The sequence below is a fragment of the Trachypithecus francoisi genome, unplaced genomic scaffold (assembly GCF_009764315.1).
Source record: "Trachypithecus francoisi isolate TF-2019V2 unplaced genomic scaffold, Tfra_2.0 Lachesis_group0, whole genome shotgun sequence".
In the NCBI taxonomy this organism is placed as follows: Eukaryota; Metazoa; Chordata; class Mammalia; order Primates; family Cercopithecidae; genus Trachypithecus; species Trachypithecus francoisi.
Window position 1 is genome coordinate 177925336 of NW_022681453.1, and position 14953 is coordinate 177940288.

General features: G+C 36.1%; 1 protein-coding gene across 6 annotated transcripts in view; it reads left to right on the plus strand.

The window, feature by feature from the left end:
* The first annotated feature begins 361 nt into the window (after window positions 1-361).
* RBMS3 (RNA binding motif single stranded interacting protein 3) overlaps window positions 362-14953 on the plus strand; it is a 771622-nt gene continuing 757030 nt past the window's right edge. For 2 of the 6 annotated variants that reach the window (XM_033212877.1, XM_033212879.1), the window contains exon 1: window positions 362-1385. In XM_033212877.1, the coding sequence (XP_033068768.1) occupies window positions 1311-1385 (75 nt within the window). In that variant the 5' untranslated portion in view covers window positions 362-1310. The remainder of the gene's footprint in view (window positions 1386-14953) is intronic. The other 4 variants (XM_033212876.1, XM_033212874.1, XM_033212878.1 and 1 more) reach the window with 3 other exon arrangements.

Sequence of the window (14953 nt, forward strand, 5' to 3'; positions counted from 1 at the left end):
TAAAAAGGGTTATTATTTTTGATATATTCAGTTGATCAGTCCAATCTGATGACATGTGGCATTAACAGTAGTCCTGGAGTAGACTCTAAAATTTCTTCAATACTTAGTATCCACCAGATTTTCCAGGTAGTAAAAGGTTAGTTTCTCAATCAGCTCTTGGATGCGTCTGGCTCTAGTGTGTTAACAGATTTTGAAGGCATCCGGGACTTACTTTTTTCCCCTTTAACCAGCAAGGTTAGTTCCTCTGCCTTTATTTCTTTTCCTTTCTCCTTTCCTTCTTTCGTCCTCTCTTCCCTCTCTTCTGTGTTTTGTTCAGCAGGGTGGCTTACCTTGGAACCTGGCAAAAAGAGGAACAAAAAGCAGCTCTTGTGTGGGGTAGATGGAGGACGGATAAGAAATAATCCACCGCCCGCATTGGAGTTCTTCAGGTTCAGTTCCAGCGGCAGCAGCGTTGCTGCAAAAATCGCTTGCTATTCGAGATAGCCAGCAGAGGGAATCGGAACTTTGCTTGCAGCAGGGGTTGAAGCAGCCTTTTTTTTTTTTTTTTTTTTTTTCTTGGAGGAAATACTGCAGCCTTCTGGACTGCGTACGCTGCTCCCTGGAGAGGCTCTCTCGGTTCCACCCACCGGCTGGAAGGAGGGGAAGTGAATGAAAGGACAGGACAAGCCCCGAACACCATGTCACTCTGGGAGGGAGACAGCAGCAACTAAGCTGTACAAGGTTTTTTTTTTTTTTTTTTCTCCTCCTTTTTTTCCTTTTTTTTTTCTTTTTCCCTTTTCTTTTTCTTTCTTTTTTTTCTTTTTCTTTCTTTTTTTCTTTTTCTTTCTTTCTTTCTCTTTCTCTCTCTTTTTTTCTTTTTATTTAAGGTGGGGAAGGAGACAACCAGGAGACAGGAAGCTGATCTACAAGGATTCGGAGTTGTGTTAAAAGGACTTTGATTTTTTCCCCCTTTACGAACGCTGGCAATTGACATCACTACAGACAGCCTGGTTAGAGAACAAACTGCCTCATCCCAAGTGGACCCCGGCAGCTGGGGGAAGCCAGGCAAGATCTGGGAAGGCTGTGTGTGGGTGTTTTTTCTACAGATCTCACTCCTCACCTTTTTTTTTTTTTTTTCCTTTGGTGTGTGTTTTTTGTTTTGTTTTGCTTTTTTAAAAAAATTCTTGCTGTGTTGGAACTAGCGAGTGGTGGAGTCTCAAGCCTCATCAGTCACCGGGACTGTCAGGAATAGTGGTTTAAGAGGAAGCTCGGCCTGGGGTACTATACCCTGTCATCCAGTTCCCTGCCTCGGAGATAAAGATTCCAGCTACATGGGCAAACGCCTGGATCAGCCACAAATGTACCCCCAGTACACTTACTACTATCCTCATTATCTCCAAACCAAGGTATGGCTTGACCCACCGTCTGGCAATCAGTGTGGTATCCTTCTGCACTTGGGATGGGAAACAGACAGGCGTGTGAATTATTAGTGAACCCCCACCCCCATCACTTCTTCCTGCTTCTTTGAAATTAGTGACATACCAGTGGAGTTAATGAGGCAGAAGAAGACATAAGAAGGAAGCAGCAAACCCAGAATTGTAGCTTTCTCTTTAAGGAGAGATAATAGTTTCACTTGAGTTCAGTTTCCTTTGTTGTTGTTTGGCAGCATAAATGGTCCTGATATCAGGAAAGTCTTTTGCAGATGGGCACGGATTTTAGAAAGCAGATCACAACAGTGATTATCAGGCACAAGAATATAATTTCAGGGGCTTTTCTGGTGAGCTGTTCTTTGTTTGTGGCTCTAAAGGGTTTTTCTTACTGGATAGGACGTGCCAGGGTGGGGGTAACTCAAACTTTTAATCACAGAGTATAGAATGAAAGAAGGGTGTGAGAAGATATAGGGCTCCTACCAGAGTCTCTGAGAGTTTGTTTATTTTTGTTTTTAATTTGCCTTGCATATTTTATTTTATATTGAGGATGATCAGCATGCTATAGACTGCATTCGGAGCTTTACAATACATTTTCATTACTTTTAAAAGATCTAGTTTTCTGTGTAGCTGCCATGAGGAGGCCTGAGTCTTGAAAAGGAATGAAATGTAACTGATAATAGTTGGACTTGAATTGGTTAAATACTTTAGGCTTTATGTGTGTGTGCTCAAATGACCATTAGGGGCCCAGAGGCAAGCCCACGTAAGTAAGCAGTGGGCAGTACCTACCCTGAACTTTATCCTGCAGTTAAGACATGAAGGACTCTCAGGTGTGAAATCACTGCTCCAATTTGTCAATTACATTGGACTTGATTAGGGGAAAACATGTTAGCAGAGTGACCACCTCGAGAGTATGGGTGATAATTACTGTGTGTTGTATTAGCATTAGCCAGACTCTACCATCTCCTTAATAAATAAATATGCCGAGAGTGAACAAGGCATGCCTGAATGATCTGTGCTGTCACCAGGACTCGGTGATGTGATTAGGGTTTGGTAATTCATGCTGTAGTTATCTCTCATTTATTTTGTCTCATCCAACAATGCCTATTTGTAACCAGACTGGCAAGCTGACTTTCAGTATTATATGAAAGATTGTTGCTTTATTTATTTCTTTTTCAATTGTTTTATAATCCACCCTGCCCCTCCAAGGTCGACTCACACTGCTATTTGCCTTTGTGAGCATTTAGTTTGTGCTGCTGATGCTTAAATAGACTAGCCCTCCTGCTTGGTGCCTTGAGTTTTAACTCTTTGGGGGTGTTAGGTAGAGAATGCTGCCTGCCATTCGTCAAGGAAATGGCAGAGCAAGGACAAGTTAAAAGGGGAAAATTTACAGTCATTTCTCATCCCTCAACGAAACAAAAACAATAAACTCAGGTTGCCTGAAAAATATCGGACATTCCATCCCTTTTACTCATTTCAAAAATTATGCTTTGTTTTGGGTTCTTGTTTTCTACTATGGTGTATATTCAGAAAAGAAACTTTAGATTGAAATGAATAACATAATTGTTTTTCTGTTTGAGACCTCTTTTAACCTATTACTAACAGGAAATAGTGAATGTTATGCACATTTTTTTCAAAGACACAGGGTGCTGGATGAGCTATACTAGTAGAAAGTGTGTGTGTGAGAGAGAGAAAGATGGGGGTTAAAGAGGGAGAGTGGAGTAGTGAGGGAAAAGAGAAGAGCCTGAAAAGTAGGGAGATTTTAGATATCTGCTTTGGAGTTCTATGTAGTTTAGTGTTGTATAGACAGGCAGCATCTGGATCTTGTTACTCTCAAGCTAGCCAACGCCATCAACTTCTGGAACATTTTTAAAGAAGTTAGATCCATTAGGCATTCTATGTTGATATTTGGATAATCAGATCAGGGTAGTAGGGAATATAAGATCAGCTACTTTGCCTATCATGGTAGTTCATATCGATTATTATGTTGTAAAACGTTGACAATGCTTTGAAGTTGTCCTATATTGTTATGGTGGCTCTGAAATGACAGACATTAATAGCATTCCTGGAAACTGAAGATGTGAAAACGTGCCCTGTTTTGAAACTTGCATAGAGAGGAAATGAGATGAAGAGTCAATGTGCAATCATATTTTAAAATGGGGGTACTGGGGAGTTTCTGACAGGGTTAACACTATACAATGAAGCACCATCATGTTTCAGTGTAACAGGAAAACAATTAGGTTATTTCCATATTGCTTTTTTTCCTTCTACACTTATACCTCAAAATATAATTTATAATAATTTTAAATGAAGTACATACTTCTTATATTTATTTGGTAAACCTGGATGGAATTCATAAAATCCACTCTTTGTAGCCTTGGCTTAGAGTTATAATCCAATTTTAAATTCATAACTATTTAAAATGATGCTGATATGTCAAGAACACTTACATTTGATGAAAATAGAATTTTACGGTAGGTAAAAATCACCTTCTGGTGATAACATATCTTAAATTTTTCTCTTAATTGAGGTGGATTTTCTTCCTGCCAATCCACAAGGGCTATTTGCTATCATTAGTTTTTTGGGGAAAATCTTCACGGGATTTTAAAGGATTGAAATGTTTATTACTATATTATTTCAGAGAATGCACACATGCTGAACTCTCTTTCTACTTGTGTAATGATAAATACCTCTGCTATTTTTTAATGATAAAACAAAATGAAAATGAGATTTAAGAAATAAATGCAGATGTTTCCATTCCCTGGAATACATAGTAAAGTTTTAGAAGAACTTGTGATACTTCCCTGCCTTCTCTGCTCCTGTTATTTAACATTGCATTGGAACCAAGCTCTCAACTTTGCCTCTTTAAAAATAAATGTTTATGCTCCTTCAAATAATTTTTCAAATCCTTAAAATGGTTTATATTAGAAAAATATACATGTAAGTTAAGATGAAAACCCAGTGGTTGACTCGTAGCTATAATGTGGAACAATATTATCATCCTATGCTCCCTCTTTCTCACCTCACATCTTTAAAACGTTGTCATTTGTCAATTTTCTTTTTGATGAATTTTCTTTTCCTACCAAAAGAAGCAATTTCAAGGAGGAACATTACTTTGGTTAAGGAATAATGAAGAAATCTTAGTGACATGTTATAATATTTAAATAAGAAACAGCTGGATGAAAAAAAGTTTATCAAGGCAAATTTGCTATTTGGAAGGGACACCCAGAATAATCAGCAAGTTTTAGAGAAAGGGGGCTCAAAAAATAGTTCATTAGCTTAATGACAAAATATAAAACGTTTGATTAGTTGTAATCCAACATTTTTCAAGTATTTTATCACCCTTTCCAAAAAAAAAAGCAACCTGTTGCCGTTGAATTATGAGATTCCAGGTGAATTTCATTCTGAATTTTTGAGGTACTTACCAGGACGGGGGTGGGGTGGCGGGGGGAAGGTGCAGGGCTTGGGGGATGGGGGGAAAGGTGTGGGGGTGGAGGGTAGGGGGTTCTTGAAAAAAATTTCGTCGAACTAGGTAAGCTTAAAAGAAGAAAACCTGGTTACAGCCTGGTGAATTGATTTTTTTTCCAGCTGAGAAATAGATACTTCTCTCACATATATTTGGAAAACTTTAGTCATCTTCATAAAACTTAAAAAGTCACCTAAGCATACACAGCGAGTTTCTCCTTTCTTTCTTTTCCACACCCTTACCAGTTCACTATGTTTCTACCAATCCAGTGCACAGTTTCTAATGATGCTGCTCCCACATGAATTTACTGAATTCCCTTCTTTGGTCGTCCGGTTCCCCAGAAGGTCTTGAAGAAAGGGGTTCAGACTAGTGGACCCAAACAGAATTTCTTTGACTGGTGGTACTCAGATTGTGTTTAGAGCCTGGTATGAAGAAGGGGCCAGGTAAGGAGTAATTAATCAACTGCACATTGATTTCAGGCTGAATATTCAACCATCTGCAGCCACCCGTCTCTGAAAGTCTAGCTGAAGCACAATTGATTGTGCCATAGAATGAGCAAACACTTGAAAACACAAGTAAGTGAAGGAAGAGAGGCTTCTATGGGGCGAAGGATATTCTTAAAGATGTGAATGTACAGATCCTTCAAAAGCAAAACAAAACAATCCTGTAACACACTCCTTACACATGAAAATGTAGAAAATCTTGCAGAGGGAGGGAATGAGTTTAGAATTTCCTTAGTACTTCCTGCCTCAGATTTGCATTGATATCCAGAGTTGGTAACTTGCCAGTTGTTTTAAAACAGCCTTGAAAACTCCAAAGTTCTGTTTTCCTTTGAAAGCCTGAAACATACAAAACTGGTTTTCTAAAATCTTCCAGCGATGGAATTTTTAGGTACAAGTACAGATTTTTTCTTTCGCGTCAAGGGGGTAATACAATAGCATGAAACTATGATAGCATGAAACTATGATAAATCCTGTTTGTCTCACTTTAGACTGTATAGAATTTTTAATTGGTTTCAAATAAGAGGAAAATAGAAGGAAGGGGACATCCTTGTTTCTTAGTTTTTTGGTTTTTTTTTTCCCTTAACTCCCCCAAGCCTTCATTATCAGTGGGATTGGATACAATCCCAATGCATGTTTTGCCATTTTTTTTTCCCCCATGATATAGACATTGTTTTTACAACACTAAGTTTGGTACCTACTTAAAAGGAGTAGAAACGAAAAAAGTTCATGGTATTTTCTTTACTCCAGAATGGATTCAAACATAAGGAAAATATCATGTATATTTAGCAGCATCTTTCTAAAGCATTTTCCTTTCACTTTCTTTCAATTTGGAAAAATATAGCACAAAATTACAGCACAAAATTATTTACATGAAGTAATAAAATGTATGAGGGCTGGGGGTAGGGGTAATTTGCAGGGAGGGACACAATATAGAAGGGAGGATGCAAGTTCATTCGAGGTCTTTCTGGCTTCAGGATTTCTGGAAAGCTTCATTTTTGCACTAATATGATTTTACACAACCCTTTTTGACATTATCAGTCTTTTGGCAGACAGAGAGTTCAGTCACAATTATGTCCATGCCAAATTCTAAAAACAAACAAAAACAACAAAAAAAGTATTTTCTTTTAAAATAAAACTTTTTTAATGTCAAACTTTTTATTCAGAGTAAATGGTTGATGTTTATTCAAAATTGGCTTCAAGTACTACATTGAAATTGTTTTGTAACAGTCTCATAAGCCACAGCTGTATGTGATTAAATAGTGTAATATCAAAAGCATGTGAGAATAGACGTTTTTATGCTATAGCTGTTGCACAGCAAGAGTGCAGATGGAACTGAAGGGAGACCAAAAGCGAAAATGTATTCATGTGGTGTAATACGTGTGTTGAGGATATGTGTTGCTATTTTTTGCAGTAGTGGGAAAATGTTGAACTATTTTGGATGAGCTTAGAAAATATCCTCTTGGAAAACGGAAACAGACATATAATACCATTTTTAAAATATGGAGTGGATCATGCCATTCAATTAGAAAACACATAGGTGCTGAATAGAACTGAAACCAATTCAAGTGGAAGAATGAAAATTATTCCCATTGAGCACACATTCAAAAAGCAAAAGTGACTTTCTCATTTCTGTTTTGAAATTATAAATTTTTTTTTACTACTTTATGGAACAATTGTAAGAAAACCTTCAGCCCATTTATATCTAAAGAAGAGTATCAGACAATAAGAATCAGCAACTTACAGATGGCAAAATAGGCAGCAGTATATTGCTTTTTAAAGATATTTGGATATATGATGCTATTCAATGTTTTATAAATATTGCTCTTTTCTTACCAGTGTTAAAAATTACAAAGCTACACAAGGACATACAACTTTTGCTTCTATTTCTGTAACAGAGATGTTATCATAAAGAGGTGTCTGGTTTTTATGAGGTGATTTAATACAGTGTTTTTGAAATAATATTTGTTAACAAAAACTAATAACCTCTAGCTTCCTAGAGATAATAAATCTATAGGATTAGTCATACTAATCATCACCACTATTCATATGTGACTGTTTTCAGGGCCTTGAAAAAGCTCATGGAATTGTCTATTTTTAGATTTCAGATTTTAGACAAAAGTAATTTTAAGAAGAAAAAGAGAGGGGCGGACTGAGATGAGTTAAATTTTGCTTGGTTTTGTTTTTATTTTTTCTTATAAGTTGATACTGGCAGATAATCTGGTCTCATTAAAAATGTTTTGTTTTATCCCTGTAGGTTTATTCATCAGGGAGTATATATTATGTGGAATCATGAATAAAATTTTAATAATTCAAAACCAATTCCTAATAAATAACAAATTTCAAAAGTATAGATAATAAAGGAAAGATGATAGACCCTATCCTTTCATGGGGGAATTATCTGATTTGTATGTCAGTGCATTGGTTTCTAGGTTGGATTCCTTCACTAGGATCCCTTCCATTGTGAGATAGCTGAGCCTGCTTTGGTATCTTAGTGGTGTCTTCAGGTGACCTCGGTTTTGTGTCATTCATGAGTTTTTCTTTGGTTCCTGGATGCTTTCCACAGAGCAGATCAAATGCTGCTTTATTGGCTCTCTGGTGATTTGAAAAATTTAACTGTCTTCATCCTTTTATACATCTAAATCCAGTGCACTGAGAGAAACACGTCCATCACTTGGGAGTGGGTGGATAGCAGTTCCTAGGAGTGGAACAAAATGACAGACGCTCTTTAATCATGATCTTTTCCAGCTTTGTTGTGGTGGTTACATTTTTTCTTCTGAGTGGGTAAAATTAAGGTGTATCCAAAAACTTAATTGCGATAGTATGATGCTATACTTTTCCACATTTAACTTCCTGTCTGCAGGTGGTGTGGAGCTAAGTGGTTCTGCATGTTTGGCTAAACCAGTTGAGGTAATGAAGGAGACTAGAATTGCCACATTAAAATACTGACAACCTTAGTTTCATGAATGATTATAAGTAGTCGGTGTAAATATAACAATTAATGAAATATTATTTTGACTGGATTCAAAACCTACAAATCTGCAAAACCTACAATCTCTGAATCTCAGAATAGTAGCCTAGAAAATGCGGGAACTGAATACTGTGGTTACTACAGTATAGGGTATTGTAGGAGGGAAATAACTTCCCAAGAACATAGAAACAAGAATATTATCTTTTCTACTTTTTCTTTTAAGATTCTCTTCTTGTTTTTCAAAAAGCTCCTGCTAGCTGAATTAATGAAAGCAAATGACATATATAATTTTAAATTATTACTTAAACTTTGAAAAATCATACATTATTTTCATATAACTTAGTCCATAAGTTGTTATTATGCTTGCTTCTCCGAATATATTTGGAGTATAAAACAACGAAGATAATCCTTTGGGAAAATTGGTTTCTATTCATATCAGTCTGTGTGTTCATTTATTCATTTGCGAAATGAATGAAATAACCATGACCTCAACAATTTTATATATTATAAAATTATATATAATTATAACAATTATAGTGGCCTCTGCTATGGAAGGCATGAAGTTGCTGAGCTGTTAAGAGAGGGTGGTTCATAAATAAGTAGCAATGTTACCATTTCTGAAGCCCAAGTGCATGTTTTTATTTACTTTATTACAGACTCAGCTCTGAGGTGGGTAGTCTGTCTTTAACACAGAAGAGAGTTTAGGAGTTCCTCAAATGTGTAAAAGCCATTTCTATTTGCTGAAGCATAGCTCTTCACCACATAATCATTGAAAATTATGTTGTAGAAGAATATTTAGTGATGGGGGAATGTTTATAATACATCAAATGGTTAAAACAGGGAATTATGTTCCTAATATTATAAAAGCATAAAGAATCCAACTATAGACATATACAAAGACTTAAAGAAAATATATCAAATTCTCAAGGAAAATAAAAAGTAAATGGAACCCTGAATTTTGTTTCATGCATGATAAATACAAAAGTGAGACTCGACTACATACCTTATTAGTCAAGGGTACCCTAATAGTACCCTTTCCTGTTGTGTGGCAAGTAATGTATAATAGGAGAAAAGTAAATCTAACAATATTTTAAATATTGATAATAATAGTTTTAGGAGCTGATTTTTAAACTTCTTTTAGACTTAACTTTCCTATCATTCTATTGTGAGGTTAAGAAATTGGTATATATTACATTCAATATGCTAGATGCAAATGATCTTCTGGTCCTCCTACTCTTAGCTGATAGTTTTCAAGCTGAATATAGATCATGCATAGAGTTTAATAAGGATTTTTTAGAGACATCTTATTGCTTTTTAATCCTGTGTATTACTACTTAGTCATTTTCACTGATTGATGACAATTTAATAAAAAGTGAAATGGAAAACAATACTAACTATCTGGTTTTCTGAAACTGGTTAAAATATATTGAATGCTTTCCTTATGTATGTGAGTCGTATTTGAAGCTATTGTTGATGTCTGTAAATTCTCATGTTGCTTCTTTTAACACTTGTCAAGCATATAAATCGTATTCTGACACCCAATATATAACTTACAATTAAGTAACTTAGAATTCAAGCAAATATATTTTTTAACTAGTTTTGAGTAGGTGAAGTATTTGAAGTATTTAAGAGACTTGGAATAATTTTGGTGACTTTGTTTGCTAATAATTCATCTCATCTCCATATTTATGTAAAATTTCAGAGATTGTTTTCTGGGATACTCAACAAATAAATATGTGATAGACCTATGGCCTTTAATTTCTTCTTGAAAGATGAGAAAACCACATTTCATTTTCTTTGACTTGGTGGGAACTACCCTTGGAGGGTGGTGACAGTTCATGGATTTACCCTGGTCTCCTGACCGTTACCAATGTACACCAATTCAGACTGCATCTTTAGAAATAAGAAGGTTGCATTTTTAGTCTAAGGTAGGTAGAGAATCCTGGAAAGAATAGAACTCTGATGTCCTTTTCTTAATTTATTTCAAACAATTAACCACTGCTTTTAAACTTTATTATTTACCTGCTTAGGATAATTTGGCTTCATGTAAGCAATGGAAGTTTCTCTTTCTGACTCATGTTTAACTTTGTTGTTGAGCTGGAAAAACACAAGAAAAGGCCAGTGGGAACAGATGAAAGAACATTGAGGAATTTCTCTTCAAGTTTTCCTATTTCCTGTAATAATAGATACTTTTTGAGGCCTCCATCCCACATCCAAAGACACATATTAAAGTACACTAACATTCAACACCAGATTTAATTATTTCACAATAATATGTTGAAAAAACTTTTATAATTTTGCTTCTGAAACTCTTAGTCCAAGTGTATTTAATTAATATGTATCTGTGAATTTGGAAACATCTTGCATACATGAATATTCTTGCAAAGTGAAAAAAACCTAATCTACAGATCTTTTTCAGGTACAAAGAGATTATTAGAAGACTAAGTGGAACAATGAATAAAGTTGACAATTGTTATGTTTTGTAGATATGCATATAAATGTTAATTGATTTGGGTTTTGCAGTTTTTCTTTTCAGAGTCTGGAGGCAATGCATTTGTTTCCTTGCACCAGTGTTTTTGTAGGTCCTTAAGATGGTCACAGCATCTAAAAAGCTGGCCATATCTTTCACTATTGTGGCCTTTTGGCACTCAAGATATCTCTGTATTTTAGTAATCCCAAATTTCCGGGGAGGAACATGTGGTAGAACAGCACAGTGTATTGGAAAATGTCATTAACATTCTTTGGCTAAAAGATTTCAAAAGCAGACACATTGGATTGACCTTTGGCAGTGAGAGCAACTGGGAGTTCCAGGTCTGGGTGCCAGGTTCACAGAATTTTTTATTGCATAATTGGTGAAATTGTTTACTAGAGACAGAGCTTAAATGTAACAGGTGTTTCCCTAGGGCACCCTCTTAGGGGAGTAGGCAAGAGGAAAATCAATGGCACAATACTTATTATATGTCATAATTTTTCTAAATTCTTCTGTCTCAAAATAGGGTCATAGGTTTTTTATTGCATTAAAACTGACATTTCTTCCTTTTCTCCAGTTCCCATGGTTATTTACTTAGGATAACATCTCTTGGTGTCTAGAAGTCTCTCTCAGTCATAGAGAATCTACGTGCCCTTTAAAGAACACATATCTCTACAGGTATGCACACTGCAGCTAGGCCCACCATCACTCTCACAAGTGGTTGGGCAACCTGAAGATACTGCTACTCCAGCCATAAGTCAAGTGTGATGGTTTCCTTCATTTTCATTCTTATCCCAATATTACAAGAAAATCAAGATCCTAAGCCTAGACATATCCATCCTCCCCCATCTTATTCAGGAAATAATTTTTTCTCTCTGTACCCCCATATATATCCTCATACCTGAAAATTCACACCATCCCCCAATGCTGGAGGGAGAATTCTCTCATAATCACCCTATGTTTTGATTCTCCATCTAATTACTCAATTTTTCTTCCCAGCCCTCAGACAGATCTCACTGAATTTCATTAGCAGATGCAATGAATCAGCTTTGATGGTTTCTCTTACACATAAAACAACAACAACACACACACGCACATACATTCCTGAAAACCTTAACGGTTATTTTAATGGTTTAGATTTTCTTTGAGGCTTTATGACCACAGAGAAACATGGAGGGGCAAAGTGGTCCTAAGAAGACACATTCCTGTTCTTCCCAGTTTATTTTATTTTATATTATTTTATTTTATTTTATTTTATTTTGCTGCTAGTTGGTAGCACAAAGGGGTGAGTCTTACCAAAATAGAAGTAACTACTATGTTTTACTTTCTTTCACAAATACCATAGTATCTTCTCATGATCTGAGATACATTGACAGTATGTCACGCAAGTTAGCTATCTACTCTCTTTTTCATGTCATTCTTGATAGCATCTTTTGGAAATCTTATTGATTAATTCTAATTCATCCCAAATAATTTCATAATCATCCTTTAAACTGTGAAGAGTCTAATGAGCTTCAAAGCTTTTAGTAATGAGGCTGTCAATAGGAGCATAGAAAAGAAAGAAAAAAAGCTGACAGTTCTACAACGTTAATGTAACCAGTTATTTATAAGAAACACCAAGAAAGATAAAACAGAGAAGAAGCAAGAGAAAATGAACTAAAGAGAAAAATTAAGGGTGTCGGGGCTCAATGTACTTTCAAACATTTCTGGAATTTGACAACTTGTTTTCCTTTCAAAGACAATGGATAAGAGCTGTTTGGCAAGGAAAAGTTCATTTACAAACAGAAGAAACGTGTTTGGGAAGAACGTCAGTGTGAATACATAATTTGATGTGGAGGAATCCTGTAGTTGAGACTTTTGGTCTCTTAGGAAGAAAACTGATGCTTATGTCGACAATTAGTGCTTTATTTTGTTTTTGCACTTGTTGCGGCACTCAGTAATAGCCAGCATTTGCTTTTGTTGTTTTGACTTACTCATCACTAGTCCTCACGGAGAGCCTGTATAAAAGCCTTCTTGATGCTTTTGATTGGAAAGAGGGTTTTTTTTTTTTGTTTTTTTTTTTCAGAAAGAGTCATTGGAATCAAGTTTTAATGTGTATTTATGATTTTCTGTATATAACATATTCGTATACGATCTGTATATGCTCACACATATAACCAGGAGCAATGCTGCTGTTGTTCTGTGTGGAAAGAATCTCGTTCTGAGGAGGAAAAAGCAACATTAGTTGTGAAATCTGCAAAGCTGTATTGCCATGAGAATCACACAGTACCAATTGCTTATTCAACAAGAGTGAAGTTTGAGGCCACTAATGTGCCTGGGGACCCAAGGAGCAGGTCAGTTGAGGGAGTGGGTGCAGTCATGCTTACTTCCTCTGGGCTGGCATAAGCCTTTGTTAGAGGGGAGGAGCCTGGTAAAAGAGTGTCTAGATTTCAACATGGCCCATAAAAGACTAGCTGTTATTGTTATTATTCGTAGTCCATCTTTTCTGCCAAATTCATTGTATGCATTTATCCATCCTTGTTTTATTTAGGATGGCTGTCTGATGCAACCTTGCTTTAACATTGTGTCTTCTCCATCTCCCTGCCTTTCCCAGATTGTCCTTCACAGGGCAAATATTTTTATTTCTTTGTTGTAGCTTCTACTCCCTTAGCCCTTTCATGCTTGCCCCTTTTTCTTCTATTCTCAGGTTTTCTGCTATGGACTTGCCTTGTCTCTGTCCTCTGATCCTTAAATTCTGCTTCCTTCTTTTTGTTCTCCCAGCTTTCAGTCTTTTCTTGTTTTGTTTGTTTGTTTGTTTGTTTTGTTTTGTTTTTATTGCTTTTTATATGTTTCTCTCTCTCTCTTTTTCTTTTTTTCTTTACAAGGTACGGTGGGATTGGGTTTTGATTTTATCATTTTTTTGCGCAGTTGTAAATTTATTTTTGGCTTTTCAAACATAACTGCACTCTTCTGGATCATATTTGTGTCAGAGTTAGTCTGTAAACAATCTGAGAACTGGGACCACAGTTTTCATCTCTGAATGTCCTGCAACATATATAGTATGGTGTGTGATGCAGATTAAGGTCATAAGAAAAGGTTTTCAGAAGGTATTAGTCTATCTTGTTTTGTGCGTCTTGTACATTGCTCCATTGCTGAAGGCAATGCTGTTTTGAACCAGAGTTGCTTAATGTCATCTTCACCTCTGTGATGCTTTATATCAAAAGACATCTTTTTTGCATGTCCACATAGATACAATCTCTTGGGGTCCTACCTTTTTCACCTTAAGCACATGGGTCACTTGGCTAGTACCCTGAGGCTGTTGGCTTGAGTTGGGTTACATCCCTACCTAATGGGACAAACCATAAAACACAAGGTGAGTTAAGTCAGAAACTGTAAAAAAAAAAAAACATAGTACTGCATTATAAGTTGCTGGCAAGAAAGTCAATACACGTGCCAACTCAGTGAGGGGCAGAAGTGGATTTCAAAGACAGACTAAGTAGCCAGGATTTGGAACTGGGGGATGAAAGTAAGCAAGTATGTCAGGATTAAATGGTAGTGGTGGTGGTCTGGAGAAGGCTGGAGAGGCAATTCCTCAGCAATTGCCAAGAATATCAGCCTTTATATGTGGCTTCCTTTTATGGGTTGGCAGAAAGCTGGACATATCAGGAAATTAACTTAGTTTGAAGAGCTGGGAGATGGTCTGAGTTTTAGGCCCATCTTTTTGTCAGTTTTGTTTATTCAAAATTCAGGGTCTTGACTAAAATAGTTCTTATAAAAATATTGAACTGCTAACCAATATTGGACTATAGTCCAAGAGTAACCAGCCATGCCGTATACCTATTGAAAGCAATACCCAGATGGGTTTTTTTTTAACTCAGAATTTTGAAAGGACTTCAAGTATCAGGTAAAAATGACAAAATTCCCATTTTAGATAGAAAACAAAACACAATTTCCCCATACAATTAACTACGTGGGTATAAAGACATATCTAAACTAATACAAGATGGTTAGATGAAATTCTGATGGAAACTTCAAAGCTTTTCTTGCTAAGGGATATCTGAAAACAATAACCCTGTTGTGGCTAAGTTACAAACTGTGATTTTGGTTTGGACTTCTCTTGATTTTTCCAAGTTGTGCTGAATCTCCTATGTTTTTTCTGCA